The sequence below is a fragment of the Pararge aegeria genome, chromosome Z (genome assembly GCF_905163445.1).
Source record: "Pararge aegeria chromosome Z, ilParAegt1.1, whole genome shotgun sequence".
NCBI lineage: Eukaryota > Metazoa > Arthropoda > Insecta > Lepidoptera > Nymphalidae > Pararge > Pararge aegeria.
The window spans coordinates 4,253,004-4,277,312 of record NC_053208.1 but is presented as its reverse complement, the minus strand read 5'-3'; the positions used below and the strand labels follow the sequence as shown (position 1 = coordinate 4,277,312).

Here is a 24,309-nt window from a genome sequence, read left to right as displayed (position 1 = left end):
TTTATCCCGCTAATAAAAACGTTTTCTCTTGATTCTTTTGTTTTCATGGATTTCAACGGAGTTTACTGAACGGATAATGTTCTTTTACATTCAGCTAAGAATCTACTCACGGTAGTGGAGAACGGCTGGACCAATTGGGCTTTTTTTTATCTTCAGAATTGTCAGGAGAAAGTTTTGTATGTAAGAAAATTTTAAAAAAGCCCGATAAAAAGTTAAAAATTGCGATGATAATCGAAGAATTCCCATCTATATAGTCACTCACCACGAAATCTCGGGAACCATAAGACTTAGAAACGTGAAACTTGGTAGGAATATTACTTTTGCTATGTAGAGGTCAGCTATGAATAGATTTTAAGAAATTCATTCCCCAAAGGGGATTGCGGGGGCGTTAACAATGAACAATTCCCGTTTATAAACTATAGCTCCTATAGTCTTCAAATTTGGTAGGAATCTTCTGTAAGAGGTGTAGAAATAGGCAATGAACGAATTTTACGATAGCTCACCCCACAGGGGGTTGCGGGGGTGGGTATTAACAATTAATATTTTTAATTTTCCAGCTAAAGCTCCTACAAGCTCCAAATTTTGTAGGAATTTTCTATAAGTGATGTAAAAATGATTTATGAACTACTATTATTCTATAATTTTACGATATCCCACCCCAAAGAAGATTGCGGGGGCGTTAACAATGAAAATTTTCAATTTCCAAGCGATAGCTCCTATAGACTCAAAATTTAGTGAGAGTGTTCTATATGTAATATAAAAATGATCTTCGAGCGGATTTTACAATGAATCACCTCCAATAAGGTTCGCGGGGGTGGGTGTTAACAATAAAAAATTTCAATTTCGAAATATAGCTTCTAAAAATTCTAAATATGGTAGGAATCTTTTATTATTCACATAAAGAACATCTCAAAATGGAATTCAATAAAGTCTACTTCCGACAGGAATTGCGGGGGTGGGTGTTAAAATCTAAAATTTTTATTTCTAACCTGTAACTTCTACAGACTCCAAATTTGGTGGGGATCTTCGTGTATGTAGGGATATTCGTGTATTTCCTTACAACAATCGTCTTTTTGGCAGCGGAGAAAAAGTCATTGAGAGGTTTCAAAAACTTAACTTTACATGTAGCTATCCAATCAACGGACTAAGAATTTTACATTCATTTTACTTTTGCAGACTACATAACCGACGAATTCTTTTATTGCGGGATCGCGGAAATGTAACAGATTAAAATGAATGCATTTTCCAAGCACATGAGATGTGGAAAAGAAATTTAGTTACTTATTCCAATAGAATTCATAAAAAACATGCACAATTAATTTTCTATAAAAAATTGATGTCACGGAGAAAATTTTAGTTCGGCGCACTTGAACCTAGACAGATTTCAACTTCACATATGAGACTTGCAATGACTTTAACTTAAACTTTCAATGCTCATTTCAAATTTTTTTCTTCATGTCAATTATTATTAATTTTTGGAAGAAAGGCACGGAAATTTTATAATGATTGCACATTGAAAGTTACAATGAATATTAGTGAGAAAAATCACCTGGATGAAAGATACAGGCTAAATCGATGGAATTTGGAATTTGAGTAAGTCTAAACAATATCGATGCTTACAGTTCTATCCGCGGGGCCTATTTATGTTCATACAAAAATAAAAAAAAGGAGAATAATAAAAATATGAAAAAATAAAATAAAAATGAAACATAAAATGTAATTTATTTCCTTTTTCAATTCGCCTAGCGAAGCGGGCGGGAAACGGCTAGTTGTATAATAAATGTATGGTAGTATTATGTTCGTAAGTTCGATGCGATGCATTGACCCCCGTGGCCTCCGCTAATCTCCGTGCGTCACGTTAGCTTTCGAAGGGTGGACGTGTGTCACGTGTACTACCGGTAAGTACCTTTTATACGTCTTAGGGTAGGAACCTGGAGACGGCACGTGTGACTATAAATATACCATTGTTGAAAATATCATAATTGATATAATTTGGTCTACTCGCACATAATGAAATGTCCGTTAAGTGAACTTGTTATAGCAACGTTTTGGGGGAATTATTTATTTTGTTTGGTGAGCGCTGCGGTCCTATAAGTTGGAGATACAGGTTTCGGTCTCTAGCGAAGGCAATCTGAATTTTGTCTGGTCTGGTCTGACTGCAGCCAAACGATTTAACGTTCCGGTACGATGCGCAGAAACATATTAAGGGTCACATCATCACACACTAAGCGAGATTGCAGTGTCCTTGTTCTGAAATAAGTAAAAAAAAACTAGTAGTTCTGAAGATGAAGAAAGGAAGTACACAGTTAAGGCTAGCTGCAAATATTACGGTGGAGGCTGGCAAATTTATATTTATCTTAGATCTGAAGATTACAAAGCATTGTTGTTTGCAGAACTGGTGAGAAAAACAATGCTTATGTTTCATACAATACCAATAACTTAACGTGTCCCATGTGAATCCAAAAAGAGTTTTTTTTTTTTTTGAGGCTGAGGCTGAGGCTGTTCAATTTTTTTTTTATGTATTGCATTATTTTATGACTTTTAAGTTATTTTGTTTTTTTTAAAAAGGAAAACGGCTGGTTTTTACAAAATGAATTTATTATCTAACAGAAAGTATACGGAAAGAAGTATCGACCCCACCCGTGACATTGTGTTACTAGAACCGCGTATTTAATAGACAAATGACGCACGATAGATACAACTTAATAAAAAATGTACAGTACAAACAAAACCAAATAAAATAAAAAAAAACAAAATAAAATGCAATACTTTTAATAAAATATTAAATAATACCTACCCGTTGAACTATTATTAAGAAAAATAGTATTTTTGAGTTTGCCCTTTAATAACGCTTTATCATAGCTACCTAGCTGAGCCTCATACTGAGCTTATAACAGTTATTGAAACAGGCAGTAAAATAGGCGTACAAAATTTAAATAAAAAAGTTTGTGAAGGTTAGAACTTTAAGGTCTGCTCCCCGAATTTAGTTTTTTGGGTCGCGGATGTGTGCTTTTTGCCCTAGACAGCAGGCGAGGAAATAGAATTTAGACTGTAAGAGTCCAACATAACCACGGGGAGGCGAGGTATCCAATAGTCCCAGAAAATTATGCTTTCAAATTGTTCCATACGTGAAACGCTACGATGATAAACACAATATTTGCTTCAAACTTCCTCTCTTCGGGCATAGGTTTAAAAATAAATCATTATATGCCATGAGGTCCGTTCCATCTTTGCATAGCCTTGATCTCAAATCGGCGAGACATATCACGTCTGCGGAATAAAGTAGGTATACTTAGCTCAGAGCCGGACTTAATTATTTCAATAACTGTGTTATATTCCTTTTGTTAACTTCTCCGGCTCAATAGTGAGCGCTGGGTCTTATTAGTGAAATAGTTTAAACCTCGGCAGGGGCTATGCAAATTTCTAAACTTTGGCCTAGTTTTGGGAAAATTCGGCCGCGATTAAAATTCCGGAACTTTATACCGTACAAAATATTTTAATAAGAACTAACTCAAAATTAAGGACCGTAGTAAGCATGATAACAGGACATTGCTCACTAAACAAACACCTTTTCATTTTAGGTATAACCGACAGTCCTCTGTGCAGGGCATGCATGGAGGCTGATATAACACTGACTCACGTACTGCTCCAATCTAGAGGAGTAGCAGAACAACGCGCAGCATACCTTGGCTCCCCAGCATCACTCCCTGAAGCACTTGGCGACCTGGGCGGCCTGCTAAGCTTCTGGAGTGAGCTCGGCTGGCTGGAGTGACCCAGCGGGGAGCCGTACCAGTGACACTACGTACAACGGGAGGTTCCGACCAACCAAGTACGGAGACAAGCCCAGTGAGAGAAGAAGAAGAGAAGAAGAACTAGCTCTGAATTGCAATATGTAATAACTTTTTCCAGTGGAAAGTGTTGGCTATGTATGTCTACCTGGCTTGCGAGCCTGCCGGTAAAATTCTAATACGATTCCCCAAAACATTCTAATAGGTGTTTGGGCATCATAAACTACCAAACCAGAAAAAACCTTGGCACAATAATATACCTAATGAATAAAAATCGACTATCAAGTCCCCTAAACTATAAAAAAAAGTGTTTGCGTGTAACCTTTACGCGCGATTGAAGTAAAACTTTATAACTATCATTTATTATTTTTATTTTTTTTTTTAATTATTAACAATGCTTAAGAATAAATTAAAAAAAAAAAAAAAAACTTATTATTATTTATTGATGAAAGAGTTAAATGGTTCCGGGACTTCGCCATGTCATTTAATATTCACTATTTCATTTTATAATCTATTTAAAATTCATTAACATCACTTTCACAGAGTAGAAAGCACATATTATAGAATGTCGCAATAGTCAGAAAAATCAATAATAATTCATTTATCACAATAGTAATAAATAAACAAGACTTTCAAAAACTTTCCAATTTAAAATATTTTTTATAAAACTGTTGTATTTTTATTCGCTTTGCTATTCCAAATTGATCCGTTTGTAAATATTGGAAATAAATAATCCTAATTATGATATTTTCCACTAGCTGGCGTATAAGTCAAGAAGAATGGATTATGTGACATAAACTTACGACCAATCCAAATTATTTTTTTTAAATAGCGGAAACTACACAAACGTCTGACTTAAGCGCAACTTCCGTCAGAAAAAAAATCTGAGTTACTCCCTAGTCGTGCCTAAAGAAGTTTTACTTTCTTCTTAATTCTATCAAAATTTTCGTTAATGGAAAAAATCACATTTGTTCTATATATCCGTTTGATTGCCAAGATGAGACAATCAAAGTAGTCTAACATAAGTATAGACCTCTTTTTGCAGGGAGGGATAAAGAATACTCTAAAAGAGTCCTTCCTAGACGGCCATCTTTAAAGAGTAATGTAAACACTTTAATCCCGTGAGCCTCAGTCAATGCGTCTCCGGACCCACTCGAGATAAACTGTTGCCTCTCTTGAAGGTTCTATAGATAACCTTACATATATACCAACAAATATATATATCCAAGTATGTGGTATAAAGTCCTGAATCACTTTTCTTCACTGCATAGTATAGTCATTTCCGCGTCCGTATGTTTTTGCACTAACTCCTAAGGTATCATATACATGGTTTATATATGAAAAAGGCAGGTTTTTGCAATAAAACTTCTTTAGGCACGACTAGGGAGTACAGATTTTTTTACACGTCTGTGTAGTTTCCGCTCTTTAAAAATAATAATTTGGATTGGTCGTAAGTATATGTCATATACTTCACGCTTCTTGACCTATACGCCGGCTAGTGGCAAATATCATAATCAATTAGGATTATTTATTTCCAATATGTTCAAACGGATCAATTGTAAACAGCAAATTGAATAAAAATTCAAGTTTTAAATATTTGTTTTAAATTGTAAAGCTTTTCGAAAATCTCTACATATACTTGTTTTTTTATTACTTTTGAAATAAACAAATTATTGATAAATTTCTATAATATGTCATTCTATAATATTCAATGACAATATTATATTGGCATGTGCTGATCTAGCCTGCAATTTTCTACTCTCAATTATTCTATTTAACAAATGAAAACATTTATAAAATGTGAAAGTGATATTAATTAATTTTAAATAGAATATAAAATGAAATAGTGAATATCAATTGAAATGGCTGAGTCCCAGGAACATTTCACTCTTTCATCAAAAAATAATAATAAAAGTTTCACTTCAATTGCGCGTAAAGGTTACACGCACATACTTTTTTTTAAGTAAAACAAAAGAATATTTTATAAATCAGTAGCCAAAAAATAAAATTGCCATGGCTTACGTAGACTACTATCACGCTTCGAACATAATAGGTCGATAATACGATGGAAAGGACCCGATGGTAAAAGAGATGTTGGCAGACCAAGCAAACGGTGGGCTGATGACATCAAAAGAGCTGCAGGGAACTATTAGATGAACCAAGGCAAGGAAAGAGAAACATGGCAAAAGGTTGGGAGAGTCATTTAGCCGAGAAGGGGCTCATATTTCCTAAGATAATCAAAACAAAAATTACAAACCAAAATAACAATGTAGATTTAAGGATATAATTGTGTACTATATTACTAACAACATTTATTACTAATGTAATATTTATTTACGTAGACTAAACTTTAAGGGTAGATACTTAACTTAGTTGCAGTAAAGAAAACCCCGTGCTTGCTACTTTTTAAATTGTTTACGGTTGATTCTCAGTAGCCATAAATTTCATACAAACTTTTTATAAAAATAACGTTATTTGCAAATCTATTTATCTCATTAAAACAAGATCTAAATAAATACGGCAGTATTCTTTCTTAAAATCTTATTGTTATGTTAAAAGTGGGAAGTTTAATGTATTTTAAACATTAATAGGCGTAGGACTCAACTCTTGAATAAAATGAAAAATATAGCCCACAACGCCGGCCCCGAGCGGTTTGACAGGCTGTTAAATTAATTTGTAATTTCATAGATTACTAAAAACAACAAAATATCTTAGTTTATTTACAGAGCGATAACTTATAAGTTCTCGAGGGTTTCCCGCTGAATCACTTATTCACAAACTTAATTGCGTGACGTTGAGTAACTTTTATATCTATGTGTGGGTAAAGACTACACAGCGCTCAGCTGAGGGGGTTGTTTGTGCGCGCGCTACCACCTCACGCATGCGCACTATTCATAACAACTCTGAACTTCGGTCGATATTCACACCGGAGAGACGCGCAAGCACTCTCGAAACTCCTAGTGCCTGGTGTAACGACATGGCCGATAGTGAATTTGAAGAATTTCGCCGTGTTTTCGACAAGTTACCGCAGCATATTAAAGCACCCACACCGTTTTACTCGTAAGTGTATATATAAAACAATAAAAGAGTACTTATAATTCATGTTTCGCCGTATAACATTAAGTAATCACGTGCATTAGTCTTTAACTTTTGATCGTATAACGAACTTAAGATGAGTAGTTTAAGTTAATAAAATACTTGTATAGAGGTTCGTTAGACAAATTAATGCAAGATAACGGAGCACACGCGGAGTTTTGCTAATAAGTGTATTCATAAAATAATAAAACAACACGCCACTTGTCCTAAATAACTTTGAGGACCAAATCACTTAAAATAGTTATAATTAACCTGTAATACCTATGAAATAGATTTAAGCTTGATAATTCAGTAAAAGAAAATACTTGTAAAGTTTAAGTTTTAGTGTTTCCGAAAAAGTGGAATACTCATCAGCTGTGACTCACACATACACCAATTGTACTATTAAGTTCATTCGTTTTCGTTCATTTTCAAATATTATAAATAATTTGTAAACGGTAGCGACTTAAAGTTAAAGTCATTGTGTTTAAAATTAGGTTAGTCCCAAATGTTGGTCTGGAGGACGATTCTCCGTCGCCGAAGAGTGAGGTCACTCCGGATGAAGAGTCTGGGGAAACCGAACCGGGAAATGCTGGAAATGATGATGTTTCTCCTGGAGCAGCAGATGCCGCGGAAGCGCAAAGGAGTCCGCTCCACCAAGCGTTCGGGAACGGTGAAAGGCGGAGGAGGAAACTGCCAGAAATCCCAAAAACCAGAAAACGTAAGTACCTACATTGCATATTTTCAGTTAACAGATTTCAACGCTTAAAATATTCTTCCCTTTATAAGTGTTAAATTAACTTCAACAATGCGCAAAACTTATTTATTTTAATTCAAGGCGATTTCGCTCCGCGTTTAATCTAGCTATGTCCTTTAACGATTTTATTTCAAGGCTTTTGCGAGCTATACAATTTGCGAAACATTAAAGAAATTAGTGTAGCATACTTATCAATACTTTTAATAAAACTGTAACTGGAAGATTTCTAAACATTTAATATATTTTGAAAATTTTGACCGGGGGATGTTTTATAATCGATACTGAAACAGATTTTTATTTAATTTTGGTCTGTCTGCCTGTCTGTCTGTCTGTCTGTCCGGGCATCACGTGAAAACTACTGAAGGGATTTAAATCCAATTTGGTATAGTGATAGCTGATATGCCGTGTCAACATATGGGCTAATTTTTATCCCGATAAACAAAAAGTTTCCTCCGGGAAATGGGATGAAAGTTTTTATCAATTTTACTTCAAAACTCCGTTAAATTTGAACAGATTTTAATCATTCTTTTTTTTTTATTTCAAAGTGTATACTATCAAGCATGTATTGTCTAATTTTAAGAAAGGTCTAATAAATATTCTCGAAGATAAAAGGCATAACTCTTCACTGATAACAGCAAATAGCAAAGCATATGGGACAACGAATGCATGCGTACCGTCCTACTAATATTATAAATGCGAAAGTTTGTGAAAATGGATGAATGGATGAATGGATGAATGGATGTATGTATGTATAGATGGATGGATGGATGTTTGTTACGCTTTAACGCCACAACAAATGAACCTATTTGGCTGGATTATGCAAATTCCTCTTTAAATTATTTAAATTAGAGCTATGTTTAGAAGTTACGGCGTGTATAGAATTGCTAAAAGCAAGAAATATGCAGAGGGACACCCGGCCGCGTATTATATAGTTTGGAAATAATACTGGACCCGGTAAGTGGCGCTGCAATTAGGTTCTTAGTTTTTTTAAGATATTAAAACAGATAATAACCGATTTGTTGCAGACAAAATTGCGCGGGTCAGCTAGTCCTTAATAAAATGTGACTACTAGCGGGCGTGTAGTATAGTTTCTCGGATATGTTTAACGAAATGTAATAATTTTCTGAAAGACACCAAATCCATTGGTACAAAACTTCAACTCAATTGAAAAGTAAAGTATGTAAAAGCAATGCAACTTAATCCTGTTTGTCACGTGAATTTACTTGTAACCAGTAACCAGTTTACAAGAATTTCCTTGCCTTACTTAAAATTTTATGATTACATTCGCGAATACTGACGATTATAATTTTTTAGAGAATCTAGGCATTGAATAATCTGGTACACTATAATTTAAACTTAGCTTTGATCTTCTTGAATTTCAGCAACTCTCTTGTTTTCTTTCAAGTAGCTACGCGTCTAGACTGCGTTGCAGGCACAAATGAGAGTCATTTGTGCCTGCAACTTGACAAACTAGGAGCTTTGCAACTATCCCTATTTTATGTACCGACTAGATGTCTTTCCTTTGTATATACCTATAACAGCTTTTTCAGTGTAATAATAGTAACTCGACTTTGGGTTTTGAAATGGTTGTAGCTCTTTTATACAGTCTAGTGCAGCCATTACAGAACTCAAATAGAGTTACTTTACTTGTCTTCTTGCTACAGCGCTGGCGGATTGTGTTTTTTGCTACGTACACTGTTTCACTACGCAGATCAGTATTATAACTTTAACATTAAGTGAACCTAGCCTATAGCAGTGCACTGCTAATCTAAAGACCTCTAGCGAGGGTTTTCCCAGAATCACCACGCTGGGTGAAGGATTGGTGATCACAATGGTTGGTTAAAAGTTATAAGTAGATGGTTTTAAGTTAATGACGACCTCCCTAGCCCAACGTTGAGCTCTGTAAATTTAAGCAGGAGGTTCGATTCCCAGCAAGGGCATTGGGAATTTATAATTTCTTGAATTTCTAGGGGTATGACTGCCATACTCCCTAACACCTTAGCCAGCTACCATCTTAGACTGCATCTTGCCACCAGGTAAGATTGCATTCAAGGGCTAAGATGAAGTGGAATAAAAAAAGTGGTTGTAGTAGCACAGAGGACGCTGCTTCCCTTTCTCCGTTACTTACCCTTAGTCGCCTCGTACGACACCCGTGGGAAGACGACGGGCCCTGAGAACTGATCTGCCGTTATCACACGCCACCAGATGGTCTTTTTTTTCTTTAGGGGAAACGGAGTAGTTATGTTGAACTTGCACCCAGTTTGTAGTTAAACTCCTCCAAAACGGCTAAACCGATTTTCAACATTCTCAAATTTTGTGTGCATATTGGGTAGGTATGAGAATCGGACAACATCTAATTTTCATCCCCCTAAATGTTAAGGGTAGTCCACCCTTAATTTTTTTTTTCATTTTTAGATAATTTTTTATTTTTTTATAATACACCATCAAAAAATACATACAACCCTAAATTTTTAACCCTCTACGATCAACCCCTATTTTTCCATCGTGATATGAATATTTTTTGTCTTTTGATCTCCCGCCTTCGCGAAGCGGGTCTCCTGTCTTACTCACTATACAGTTTTCGGCCATTTTTTTTCGGTTTTATTTGTGTACTGATCGAAGCAGTGACTGTTATACGTATTATTTTAATTTTTATGTGCAACTCTCATGTTAATTTTACTCAATTCGTTATTAATTTCCAGTGCAATAATTATTCACAATTTTTTCACAATTTATCAATAACTGATAAAGACAGTTTTAACTATAAGTTAATTAAGTGATCTAGTGTAAATAAAAACGTGTTGTTAACTCCCGCCAACAACGGCCATTACCGTACCTGTATATACTTCAAATTTTTTTGAAACAGTTTTAAATCAAAACAAAAGCAGCGTTTTAGATTGACGTGGTTTTTTGGATAGGCTTAGTTAAGGACCTGGAAGTAACAAAGGCTATTTACTTTCTGTCTGTCTGTCTTAGCGTAAAACTGAAAAATTTCCGAATGGATTTTCGTTCGGTTTTCAGTAATGAACAGAGAGACTCATGCGGAAGGTTTTAGTGTATTTTATTACGGTTTTATATTGATAATATATAAAAATTACTACATCTTTAAAGTAATCCTTATTACCTACAATAAAGTCCGGGAGGCTATATGTATAACTGTTAATCTAAAAAATAGTCCCAATAACCGCTTTTTGTTATAATTGGTCAATCATAAATGGGTAAAATCTAAAGATGGTGACATTCATCATGATATTAATCCTTATCCAAATTAATAGTTTTATAATTAAAATTGATTATGTACCTGCAAATTCCTCTTTAAATTATTTAAATTAGAGCTATGTTTAGAAGTTACGACGGGTATAGAAATGCAAGAAAAATGCAGAGGGACGCCCAGCCGCGTATTATATAGTTTGAAAATAAAACTGGACCTGGTAGGTGAGCTAGATAATTACCGGGTTATTTAGTATAGTTACTTACACGGGTCAGCTAGTAAATCTATAATAATCAGCAATATTTAGTATTTTATCCAAAATATAACTCAGAAAACCTAACTGCAAATTTGCTTATAGGTAAGCAAATTTGCTTTTAGTAGTTATGATTGTTGTTTGAAGGTCACTTGGGTTGAAATACTAGCGTGGGCTCTTAGAATACGTTGAGAAGCACTTTTTAAACAAAACAATAAATCTTAAGAATATTATTTCCTATTTCTGACTCAATCAAATAGCTTGATCTGAAACGCTTTAAGTTTTGCATAGTTTGACTTATTTTCTGCAGTTAATCAACAAGATATATAAATCGATTTAAAAAATGATATGTTGGTAAAACTTTCTTGTTTTCTTTGGCTTACGCTGAAGCAACGAACACTGAAATAATTTACCACGCGACCTGTGGTCGTGGTTTTTTTGGCGAACTTGACTGGTATAAAAACTTAGGCAATCACGAAAATATTTTACAGTTTATTCATCACCTTTTAATATTTTGTATCTAGCTTAATAAGATTTCTTAAAAATTCCAGCGACAGTAATAACATCAGGCCAGCCCGCATCCTTGGCTGATGAATTAGGAGCACTGACTGGTGTTCTTGGACGACCAGGGTGTCAGGGACGGCCTTTGCTGGTACTGAAATGTGGATACCTCCTGGATGAAGACTCGAGTCCTGACTCTGAAAGGTTACAGAGCCTCGGAGATGTTGACAGTGGGCACAGTACTGCACATTCCCCTATTGATACCGGTCCGAAGAGTTTATCACCGACACCTTTGCAGCAAAATGGTAAGCTCCATTTTTAACCTGATGGCCTCAGCACGTATGTGCTTTCTTAAATATATAAGATATTTTTTTGAGATATACACCAGAGACGGTTGCTCGTTTTTATTAACGACGGACAAAACATTTCTTAAGTAAGTAACGTAACTAACCATAGAAGATTCCTAGGCGTTTACCTTTCACCAATCGATTTTCCGATTGGAAGCGGGTAACCTGCATGCCTGAGAGTTCTACATAATGTTCTCAAAGGTGTGCGGAGTCGACCAATCCGCACTGGGCCAGCGTGGACTACGGCCTTAACCTCTTATCATTGTGGGGGGAGACCCGTACTCTGTAGTCGGCTGGTATTGGGTTGATGTGATGATGATGAATCGATTTTCACTAGGCAACTCATATAACCTAATTTCGTTTTTCCTATAGCTTTAGAATTATTAAAAAAAACCGAATTGTAATTTTTACAACTGTTAAGTGTCCGTTTACGAGTCCCCCAAACTTTGTGAACCGCCGGATCGGTATCGTAACCTCAGACGGCGCCTAACGTCGTTAGACAACACAAGAGTTCGTGAAACTTTTTTTTCTCTATGAATCACCTAACACTTTTAAGGTAAACCTGCCTTTACCTACCTTTTTGAGTGGAAGTAAAGTTTTTTGTGACAGAGCTTGTGCGGAGAATTCTACCATCACCCATACTCATTTCTGCTGTTAAGCAACATTACTGTGTTCCAGCCTGAAGGTCGTGGTTACCGGATTTATTATAGGCACATATCGTTTATCACTTACGGCTCGGGTTGCTGTTTTTTAGGACGTGTACTTTGCATGGTCAGTTTACAGGCGATGATTTTCCACTTACTATCAGGTTCGCCATATCTGCTTATATGCCCATACCTCTTTGAAAAACATAGAACTCTCATGCAATCTTTCCAAACCTGTTTCACCTCTTGAGGGGTATATTTCCTAGATGTAACATAAATATACTCCTTAGATCTAGTAAGTCTCTATCTTACCTCCAAATCATTCCAGCCGCTTCAAAGTTTAGCCAGCAAAGTCATACGAGCCAGTCCACCCAATCTTTAGATTTTTTTTTGTTAAAAGTAACGTTTATACTTTCTTATTAGTGAAGCGGTTACAGCCTAATGAGTTAGACTTCAGATTCCATTCAGAGAAATATAGTTCGTCTACAGATCGCGCACTTTTAACTTTTCCGAGTTATGTGCTTTTTAAGTAATTTCATGTCACGGCGAAGGAAAATATCGCGAAGAAACTAGCATTGAGTTCAGAGTTCTTCGTGTTAAGTCTACTTGGCCAGTGCGGTGAACTACGGCTTAAACTCTCTCTAAATTGAGTGGAGGCCTTTGCTCAGTAGTGGCCATGTAATGGATGTTAATGATTTTTATGACATACCAAAAAAAAATCACAATTTTATTTATTTATACAGAAAACATTAGGACCTTATTAGGCCATAAAAGGTACCATTAGGTTAACTGCGTACCAAAAAGTAAGCTGTAGAGAAATAGCAGAATACAGAGTATTCATTACATTTCAGTATCACCATCATCCAGCTGCAGTATCAGTGGCATCAACTTCTCTGGTAACATGACAACAGTTCCACACAGCCAATTGGAAATGTTAGAAGCCACGCACAGAGGTTTACACAAGTTCAATCCAAGGCACCACGATGAAATAGAAGTTGAAATTGGAGATCCTATTTACGTGCAAAAGGAGGCTGAAGATTTATGGTGTGAAGGTTAGATCTCTTCTAATGTTATAAATGCTAGTTTGAATCGAGGTTCATTAATCTAAAGATGAAATTTAGCACTGAGGATCAGGAATATAATCCACATATCAAAAGCTACTTTTTACTCCGAAAAATTTATAGTTTCCGTGGGATAGATTTGTATTTGTTTTTCAAGAGAACCACATGTTTTTTTTTAAGTTCAGGGGTCAAAGAATAACAAATATAGTTATATACATCAATTTTTCCACGCGTGCAAAAACTAGTATAAAGAAAGCTAAATCGTATAAAGTTACCCCAGACAATTAGTATTAACTAATCCAGGATCCCCTTTTGAATCCACATTGAATTAAGAAGTTAAATCCTATTCCTACACTTACCTCTATGTTCAAATACCCGTAATTTCATCCGCTTACAATTTAAAAAAAAAATCGACCACCTAGAGGTGTCTTCAGATCACGCTTTTAAAAGTATTTTATTTACCCTAAGCAGATTGTAATGCCCTAACTTAAATAAACTTAGATTATCATAGAATCTTCTAAACCTTGGAATCTAACACTAAAAGGGTGAACATTTTATCGAGATTGCCCTGGTAAGCACCCGAGGAACGCTTGCTTAACGAATACCGATACTTATAAATGAACCCTCATTGTGTGTCATCTAAAGCTTTTGGATTAGGTCGATTATTGACTAAAATAGTCTTTAAAAGCGCTATTAAGAGCACGTTAATAGTTATATTCAGTATTTTACACGATAAGCTAGAACCTTCACTTGCACCACCAAAAAGCAGTACGAATTATATATTAATAACATTTATTAAAACAACTGAAGCACTCATTAATGTGTCGATATCATAAAGTATTTTACTATAGTTTTATTTAAAAATAAAACTTGAACGTGTAAAGTGGATACAATAAGAAATATAGTCAATAATAACATATATTTTGTTCACTGTAAGGAAATACAATATAATAAATAATAGGATGCGGGAATAGCGCATTAGGTAGGAGCTCGAAAAACTATTCAGAATTATGTGCGTTTTAATTAAATAAAATATCACTTTCTTCAACCGTGAAGGAAACCTGCATGCCTGTGAGTTCTTGTAATGTTCTCTAAGGTGTGTGGAGTCCACCAATCCGCACTGGGCTAGCTGCCACTGGGTAGCTACAGCCTTAACCCCTTCTCATTCTGCCAGGAGACCCGTGATCTGAATGGGTTGATGTGATGAAGGAAATACAAAGATTACTATGATAATAGTTTTTCTTTCAACCTTATTTAGCAGCACTTATCATCTTTAAGTTAACGTTTTAAAGGACTTTGTTATATTGTTTAATTACAGGTGTAAACTTACGAACAGGCCAGCAAGGTATATTTCCTTCAGCCTATGCTGTTGACATGGATTACAATGATTTTGACCCCGCAAATGCCAAAGTTAAACGAGAAAGATACTTACTAGGGTAAGTTATGCCAAATAGTGGCCTTTTATTAACTTGTTATAGATTAATTGATAAAATTAACTTATAATAATGAATCCACAGTGGATTAATTTGTTGGTTAGTACGTTACAGACCACGAAATATCCGGATTGATTTCCGGGTGGGAAATACAAAACTTTTGAGTATTGACGTCCGATTGGCGCAGTGGGCAGCGACCCTGACCCTGACCCTGAGTCCAAGGGTGTGAGGTTCGATTCCCACAACTGAAAAATGTTTGTGCGATGAACATAAATGTTTTTCTGTGTCTGGGCGTTTATCTGTATATTATTCATAAAAATATTCATCAGTTATCTTAGTCCCTATAACTAGGAGCTAGATGGCGTTGTGTGTACAATCGTAGTTAAATATTCTTTCCATATAAATGCTCGTTACCAGCCCGACGTTAGATAATTGGCACTGCCAAACACTGCGGCTTGCGGAGCACGTTAAGCAGCCGATCTGGCAGGGATTTAATTCCGTATATCAATTGCTAAAGGCCATCTTCCTGCATCGTGCAACGTGATGACACTAAGCTATATGCTTCTCTAGCTCTACCCAACAGTAAAACTTCAACAGGTTCACAAATCCCAGAGTTACCATTTTTTTTAATCCACTACAGTTTGCCATTGACTTCAATATCCCCTGGTGATGATGCAGTCTAAGATGGTAGCGGGCTAACAGTTTTTTCTAGTGAAGAGGAAAAACTCCCAACTGACTTCTGCCTGGCAGTGGGTGTCCGGCTCACAGGGAACTACTAGACTTGACGTAATGACATTTCTTAGTGACATCTCTTAAATGCTTGCTCGCTTTTTCAATCCATATTTTTGCTAATTCTTTTCTCTGGATACCTTGCGTGTAATCACTTTTTGGGAGTCCGTATCACCGTTCATCCACTAATCGCAAGGCTCTGTATGCGAAACTTTTTAAAATAGGCGTCAATTGTGGTATATTGCTCTAAAATTGGCATTTTTCAGTTGAAGCGCTTTCAATTGGAGTATTTCCAATGGGAAGTGTGTTTTTTTCATAATTTGGAAATTAAAAAGCTAAAAAAATGATGTTACATTCCATTGAGTTTAGCTCCCGACTCCCGCTTCCGATTACTTTCGTCTTCTCTGGCGCTAGAGGCAGATGGTTTTCCCGCACACACACGTTGATTTTTACCAGCGCTGTGCGTATGCCATAGCTATGAGGGCCGTTTTGCTCTGGCCAAGACTGCTAATGCGAGATCATCAGCAAAACATATGGGACAATTCAAAGCAAAGTTTAATTAACCTATCCTCCTGATAACTAGAACCAAACACATGTTTTATGCGTCCTTTGATAGTTCCAAAGCTATTTTCTTTCTGGGACTAACAAATAAAGTATACATAAAACCGTTTTTTAAGGCTAGACAAATCAAGGCACACAGTTTCGTGGTTTTGAGTGTAACCTTCTTAGCCCCCATGCTCGTTCTAACTACTCTTTTGATCACAATCAACTTTGGGTGTGCCTTCCTAAAATAACACCGTGATCTGGCAATAGCTCGTCGATTCGGTTTGAAGAGGTTCTCTCCATTTAGATTTCCGTAGCTGACAGGTCTGTATGAAGTTGAATCGTGTAATGGTTAGTTTACTTTTTAAAGTAACACTAGACTATTTTTAAGACTGGAGAGAATATTCTTGTAAATACCAAATCCAAATGGTCCTGATCTTTACATGAACCACTTTTGAATAAAAAAGCTCAGGTCCTCTCGCCTTTTTTACTTTGTGATTTCTGCTGCGATATTTATCGCCACTGTGTTTACTTCAAGTTTTTGTAGCATCTGATTGAATTCAGTGATTGTTCGGCGGAAACAAATTCTTGACCACGAATAGTATTATGTCCCTATTAAAACTCAAGGACTTCTCCGCAATTTTTCGTCACTGCTCTGTAACCAATATCCATGTATATCTTCTTCATCGCAAAGTTCTCTCTTCTGTTCATCTTTAGATCTCTAGACCTTGTAGGACTAGTTTTGCGGACTTGTATTACTCTTATTAACTTGTAAAATTGTTTGTCTTGCTTAACTTTGACTAACAGGTCTTCTACCGTTTATGCCTAGTATATTTCCTAAGGCATCTGGTACAGAGTTCTGTTATATTCGCCCGTTCCCACCAATAAACACATGGAGACTTCCTGCGCATCTATTGCAGGCCTTTGTAGTGAGTTGGTAACGAACATCCTTGTTTTTAGAGAGCTTTGTAATCGTTCAGTCAAGTTTGTCTAGTTTCCATCCTACCGGCAATGGTAATTTAGGTATTTAATTTCTGAGTATGTGGAATTTAATGTATCGGTATCAACTCACACAATCTTTATTGCCAGTACATTATTTTTTGTGTAAGATCTTACAAACGTGATGTCCACTTTTAAGACGACAGCACTCATCAGTGCACCAGGGAGATCATGAAACATAGAACGCTGTTATATAAAGCGGATATAATAACATATTTTTTTTTAATATTACAGGTACATGGGCTCTGTGGAAACACTAGCACACAAAGGTACAGGAGTAGTTTGCCAAGCGGTGAAGAAAATCGTAGGGGAAAGCAGTGGAGAGCCAGGGACACAACCCTGTATTTTAGAAGTATCAGATCAGGGTTTACGGATGGTTGATCGGTCGAAGCCTAATGTAAGTTGTAAATCTTTAATCTAAAAATTTAAATAAAAAAGTATTAATTACAATGTTGATTATATTTTAATCGAGAATACTTATTTTTTAAATTTTTTATTACTGTGTTTCTCGAAAGATCAAAATAATGGCTCCACCATATAACCAATATTTTTATATTCATTGATCTCTGTAGCAGTTTATCTAAGTTGGTAAATTTACTAAATCCATCAAGAATAAGAACATATTTGCTGCCATTCTTATTTAGGCCTTAGTAATAGAACACAAAGGGTATGTGCATAAAAACGTTGTCTCAGTGTAAATCAACTTTAATGGGTGTCCCACAGGGCTCAATTTGAGGTCCTTGTCATGTCAGTACCATTTGTGACATTGTTTTCATTGCAGATGATACATCTTTAATTCGTAAGACTGACAGAGGTAGAGACAATTGTTACGGTGCAAGCAGTGCTATGTTGCATCTACTCACTGGTTTACAGTTAATAACTTAGTTTTGAACGCAAAGTAAACAAAGTGTGTGGAATTTATCTTACCAAATGTAAAGAAAGTTAATAAAAAGTAATGATTAATGGAGAAATCATTAAAAATTGAGAATTTCCCAAATTGTTAACTTAGATTGTATGTAAAAGAGGGGTGTCCATATCGAGAGACTAGCTGGTTCGCTCAGCTCATCTGCTTATGCTGTCAAAAAAGTTAGACAGTTTACAGATGTTGAAATGCCATACTTCCATAGTGTAATGTGTGATTTGGTATGAAATTTTTTATGGAGTAGAGCAGTTGATATAGAAAATATATTTATTCTACACATAAGAGCTGCCCGATGAATATATAAACTAAGATCACGCGAATAAAGAAATAGGTATACTTACAGTAGCTTAACAATATATTTATAATAATTCTATTTATTTAATCTTTATTGAACAAAACTTTAGTAATTTTAAACAAAAAATCGATATACTAGAAACAGACCTAAATTAATGACATCTTATTATCGTCTGAGAATATTACAGAAATCCTTTGTAGGGATGGTTATTTATTTTTTAACATGATATCGAAGGTAATATTAGATCTACCTTTACCTAAGTTTAAAACACATTTAATCAATCGTGGCTCCTAGACTATTGATGAATTTCTTAACGACAGGCTGCTTGGAAGCAGGCTCTTCTCTGTCATCTCTCACAAGATAGAAAGCTGTAGATATTAACTCATTTTCATAGTGACCAAATATCTTCATCTAAGACTGCACTTTCCTTGTTATAGTTGGAACAAAAGTTATATTTAAAAATAATAAGTTTACTTAAATAAATTGTTTCGGTATAAAGCCTTGATTTAGTCCTTAGGTTAGTCTGGATAACAATATGGTGTTTAACTCTAATCTGGGATGTGACCTCTGTTGATACGAGATAAAAAGTTAACGCAGCTGCGCTATCAGCTCCAACGTATGAGATCCTGACATTATGGGACTTTGGGACCATTTTCATTAGACACGACATATTTTCTTGATATTGTATATAATATGACTAACTGAATTGTGCATCTGGTGACCCCAGAACTACCAAACTCTTAATTAGGGCGAAAGATAAACATTTTTTTATGGAGGTGAAATAGTAAATAACTAATATTTCTGTTGTGGTACATTTTTCTTTTTTATCAATATCACAGTTATAAGTTTTCGCATTTTAATACTGTATTGGGTAGTATAGTGTTTAACGCTTAAATTATTAGTATACATTTTTTATTTAAAGCTAAAGGCCTCTTCGAACGAGAGTTAATAACCCAATAATAACCCTGCTGGACATACTTTTTTGGTGATCGAAGTAGATGGTAGTACCTAACTAGTAGCACAGAGAACAGTGCTGGCCGATCTCCATCATAATCTCTTACTCGCCTCGTGTGCTACCCGCAGAAAGAGGTGACGACAACTGTACGTATTCTGATCAACCACAGGGCAAAAAAGAAAATAAATTCAATCAGTCATCTGAAGATTTTGGATTAGATTGATGGATACTAATATTATTTAACTCGCGTATTATAGAATTATCCAATGATGCTTTCCCTTATTAACTATACGAATGCAACAGCGATCTTCAGTTCAATGGACGTTGTAAATGCTATAAAATGATTTCTTTCTTTTCCAGAGAACCCGTAGCAGTCCTTGCATTGACTACTTTTATTCACTGAAAAATGTGTCGTTTTGCGCGTTTCATCCCCGAGATCACCGTTATTTGGGATTCATCACTAAACATCCGACACTGCAGAGATTTGCTTGCCATGTATTTAGAGGACAAGAATCTACGAGACCAGTCGCTGAAGCTGTAGGGTAAGAAGATTCAAATATTATTTTACTTAAATTACTAATGTACTGTACCCATGGGCGTACGCAGGGGGGAGGGAGGGAGGGTGAGGACAGCTGCCTCCCTGGAAATCTCGCAGAAAACGTACCATCTCTCTTTAAAATGAATGGAGGCCAAGTAATAAACTAAAAAAATACAGTTTTGGCTTCAGTTTCGATTATAGAGTGCCCTTTAAAAAAAACCTCCTACCCAGACCAGAATCTGGGTACACCCATGACTGTACCAATTTAACTAGTTTACGTTCGCAGTTCATCGCAAACATTTATTTGTTGGCCACTGGATACAACCACAAAACCGTAGTTTTCATTCTTTTTACCGCCACCTCACCCTACAACCCGTCTTTGCTGATAATAAATATGCTGGTGGAGCCGTCTTGAGATTGTGGCCAGTGGGCCGTGTGTAGTTTTCAATACATTTAAAGCACTTTAAACTATCATTTATATTATTTTATAATAAGGATTGAAGTAAAATGTAAGTTACATAATTTTGTAGAGCCTTCCAAACCAAAATAGTAAAAACTTACCATCTGATACATTGTTTATTGTTTAACTTGCGAAAGAAAAAAAAAGGCCAAGTGCGAGTAAATCTTATTTTTTTTATCTTTAAAATATGGTTTCTAGGGCAAATGGAGTATCTTATGAAAGGGTCCGCGTTGTTAATTCTAAAATAGTTTTTTTATTTTTTTTCAGTCAATGTTATCATGAAAACGGTAAAAGGACACTATATCCCATTACCGAATAAATAATAGTATTGAAATTGAGGTCAGTAACAGTTAAACACAGTTTTTAAAACAAAAATATACTGCAATACCTGTTAATGATGTTAAAGTTCGTCGTCTAAATTTCTTTCTCGTAACTTATTTCAAAAAGGGTCAAAACCATAATAACCAAAGTTAGTTGAACGCGACCAACGTATGGTGAACGAATCCAAATGTGCGTTTTTTTTCCAGTGGTTTAGTTCCCGTACATTGAAGGTCTAATTCCGGGAGCAGTTTGACGAAAGCAATTTGTTTCGCTAAGGTTTTCCTATCTTCTCTTCTGCTGTCCCGGGAGAGATTGGGTCAAGTTTTGCGGTGCCAAAAAATACTTACGTTTTGAGAACCACCTCAATTTGGTTGTATCCGGATAGCGTTTTATTGTTTTTTTAAATCCATTATTGGAGTCCATTCTTTATCAGACCTTGATGGAGGACTAGTGGAGCCAGGATACTCTTCAAGATGTGGGCATTCCGGCCTTCTTTGCGTCAGTGCATGGAGCTGCAAGCCTTGTTGGTAGCATTTTCTCTGTGGACAGTGAAACAGTGAAAATTCAATATGATTCCAATGCACTGAATGCGTGAACGATCCTGAGTTCGAGTACCGGCTCCACAGGGCTAATGGGACGCCATGTTGGTGGTGGCAACTTTGCTGCAAATTATAAAGAATGCGGCGGGTGTAGGCATGACTAAAGGCGTTTTTAAGACCAGAATCCGGAGCGTGGTTACAGAATTTACCATCGCCTCGCCTCGGTGCTCTCCTCGACCGCGACGCACTGCGTGTGAGGTTTTCCAACTGGGTTGTGATGTGTGAGCTATGGAAGCCAATAGTAATCACGCTGTAAACTGCAGTCGTTGCTCGAGAAGATTCCATGGAGCTCACGCACAGATGGCAAACGTTCGGATTGTCTGACACTCGTTCCCTGGCAAAATGGCAAATGCCTGTTATGGGACGTGACATAAGTAAGTAGGTATTGGTCAGACCGCGAGAGAGACTAGCGCAGCGCTGCTACCAAAATAAAACCTAAAGTATGCCCAACTTCTGGACTGCCACCTCTTCGTCCCATTTTCAGTGGAGACAACTGGTTGCTGGGGTGGGAGCACTAAGGTTTTCATCCGGGAGATTGGGTGAAAAAAGCTGTGATCCCCTCTCCCCTAACCTGGCCCAAAAATTGTCCATAGCTATACAGCGCGGCATGGAGCAAGACGTGCATAGAGAGTAGATTGCTGAATATATGCTTGGTGTGGAGTGTAAAGATTGATGAAATTATAAATTTTAATTTAGAATATATAATATATTTTTGTAAAAAAAAAATACTTTTTTGTTTGTTTGCTTGTTTGTTTGTACCGCATGGTCTTCGAAATCATTATGGGACCGATTTTTAAATTTTTTACCAATTTTTTTTATCCAATTAACAGTATGTTATGTTTAATTTCGGCAAAAATATGATTTCAGCCTACAAAAATTTGAATTTTAAGCAAGCACGGAGAAATCCACCATCCATGCCGCGGCATGCACTTATTAAATAAACCGTCATGCATAAATACTACTACAAAAAACATTGGCCATTTAAAAAAAAAAGTCCGCTTAGGACATACGAGTACCTATCCTAAAAACCTATCTATATTAAATAAGTCACAATAACCCCAGTAAAATTATGTCGAAAAAAATTAAAAAGTTAAACTGGTTACAAACATATACATTAATATCAAAAAGAGACTGAGTATAAAGAATAAAAGCTATGAGTAACTATTGCAGTATGTTTTTATGTATAGTAAAATAGTTTGGGTGATAAACACAAAATTAAATTATACGTTTCTTCCAATGTACGGAATACTTGGTACGCGACTTGGTCTCGCACTTGGCAGTTTATTTTTCTAACTGAAAAAGTTGTCGCTAGTTGAACGTATTATCTATGTAACACAATCAATGTTGTGATGTTTTTGTTTCAGGCGAGCATTCCAGAGGTTCTACCAGAAGTTCATCGAAACTGCATATCCTATCGAGGACATTTACATAGAGTAAAGCTAAGTACATATAATATCATTAAGAATAATAAATTTGCTTTCTTATTGTAATTTTCACAGTCTCTTAGCGTAATCGTAGACATCTCTCTCGTACACGTTTAATTCTTTAGTACTCTCTAAACAGTTTATGTATTTCAACTTTAGATTTTTTTATTAAATAATTTTTTCTTTGCATATTTTTTACCCTTTAGGGAAAATAACGCTAAGACGCTGTGGAAAATGTTCACAAAAACCGATATTTTATCAAATATTCATGCTATTATTAGTTAAGTACCTATGTGTCACATTATATTGCACATTAATTAATTATTTTTATGATTGTATAGATACATTTGTGACATTCAATATCATGTAGATTTACCTGTTCATCTTGAATTTTACTATTGTTTCTATACCTATACATTAAATCAGCGACTTTAATGAATAAACTGAGTTAATGAGACATGTTTTATTGTTATCTTCGTCTTTTTTTACGTCTTTGCCAAAACTGAGGTACTTTTGTACTTTCATGAATTTGTGTTGGCGACGATTTAACAGTTTAAATACGAGATAATGATTGAATCGCACATTGGTCAACCATAAACGTAGAAATAATTAATTCTGGTAACCTATGTAGGAAAATCGAATCAAGGCCATGTATTCCCTACGACCTTGAAATAATTGAAAAGTACTAAAAAAGAGAGTTACGAGATACTGTACAAGGTTGGTTCCGGAAGGATAATATTTGACGATCAACAAAAGCACTTAAAAGAAAATTAATAAGTAGGTACTGCAGTACTGCGGTAGATAATCAAGTCAAGTTAATAAAACTTTAAAATATACATGTTTACATCAGAGACCAAAGAAACTTAGTTTGCACGACGCTCGTAACTAACTCAGAGAAAAGTTTTTTTTAAATCAAACGCAAACGTTTGAGATCGTAAAATCTTACAGAGCAATTTCAAGCACAAAAAGAGTTTTAGAAAATGTTATAACGGGTAATCAATATTATAGCATTTCGCATATAATTGCAAAAAAGAGCCATAGAGAATCTGGGCCATGGTTCGAATTTATTATTTGTTTTTACTATTTTGTAAGTTTCGGATAATGTAACATTATTTTGTTTGTCATTTATTATCCAAATCATTGATTTAGGGTTATAATGTTAGCTTTAATACTCTTTCTTAATTTAGTTTAGTTAAATTCAAACGATTAATTATATCACAAATAGCTCCTACAGCACTTGTGATGTGATACACCATACATCAACAGATGTACTCGTATATCAACAATATAATTTTAGAACACCTACTTATTTATTAAAAAATGATAGTTAAATATAAGATCCTTATATATGTAATTGGCGTTTGGTAAGGGAGTAACATAAAATGGTTTTTTTTAAATATAATAATATATTTATTTAATCAAAGTATGTACCATTGCTATCCATATGAACTACC

At 35.5% G+C, this 24,309-nt stretch overlaps 1 protein-coding gene across 1 annotated transcript; it reads left to right on the top strand.

Moving 5' to 3' along the window:
* The first annotated feature begins 6,762 nt into the window (after window positions 1-6,762).
* On the top strand, window positions 6,763-22,868 carry LOC120636413 (JNK-interacting protein 1). Its single transcript, XM_039907885.1, has 8 exons — window positions 6,763-6,848; window positions 7,361-7,584; window positions 11,636-11,890; window positions 13,428-13,628; window positions 14,956-15,073; window positions 17,576-17,738; window positions 19,874-20,055; window positions 22,796-22,868. The coding sequence occupies exons 1-8, from the start codon at window positions 6,766-6,768 to the stop codon at window positions 22,866-22,868; spliced, it is 1,299 nt and encodes a 432-aa protein (XP_039763819.1). The 5' UTR covers window positions 6,763-6,765.
* The last annotated feature ends 1,441 nt before the right edge of the window (window positions 22,869-24,309 follow it).

Coding starts and splice junctions, on each gene's coding strand:
- LOC120636413 (XM_039907885.1), top strand. CDS start 6,766: ATGGCCGATAGTGAATTTGAAGAATTTCGCCGTGTTTTCGACAAGTTA. Junction 6,849..7,360: donor GCACCCACACCGTTTTACTC/GTAAGTGTATAT, acceptor GTTTAAAATTAG/GTTAGTCCCAAATGTTGGTC. Junction 7,585..11,635: donor AATCCCAAAAACCAGAAAAC/GTAAGTACCTAC, acceptor TAAAAATTCCAG/CGACAGTAATAACATCAGGC.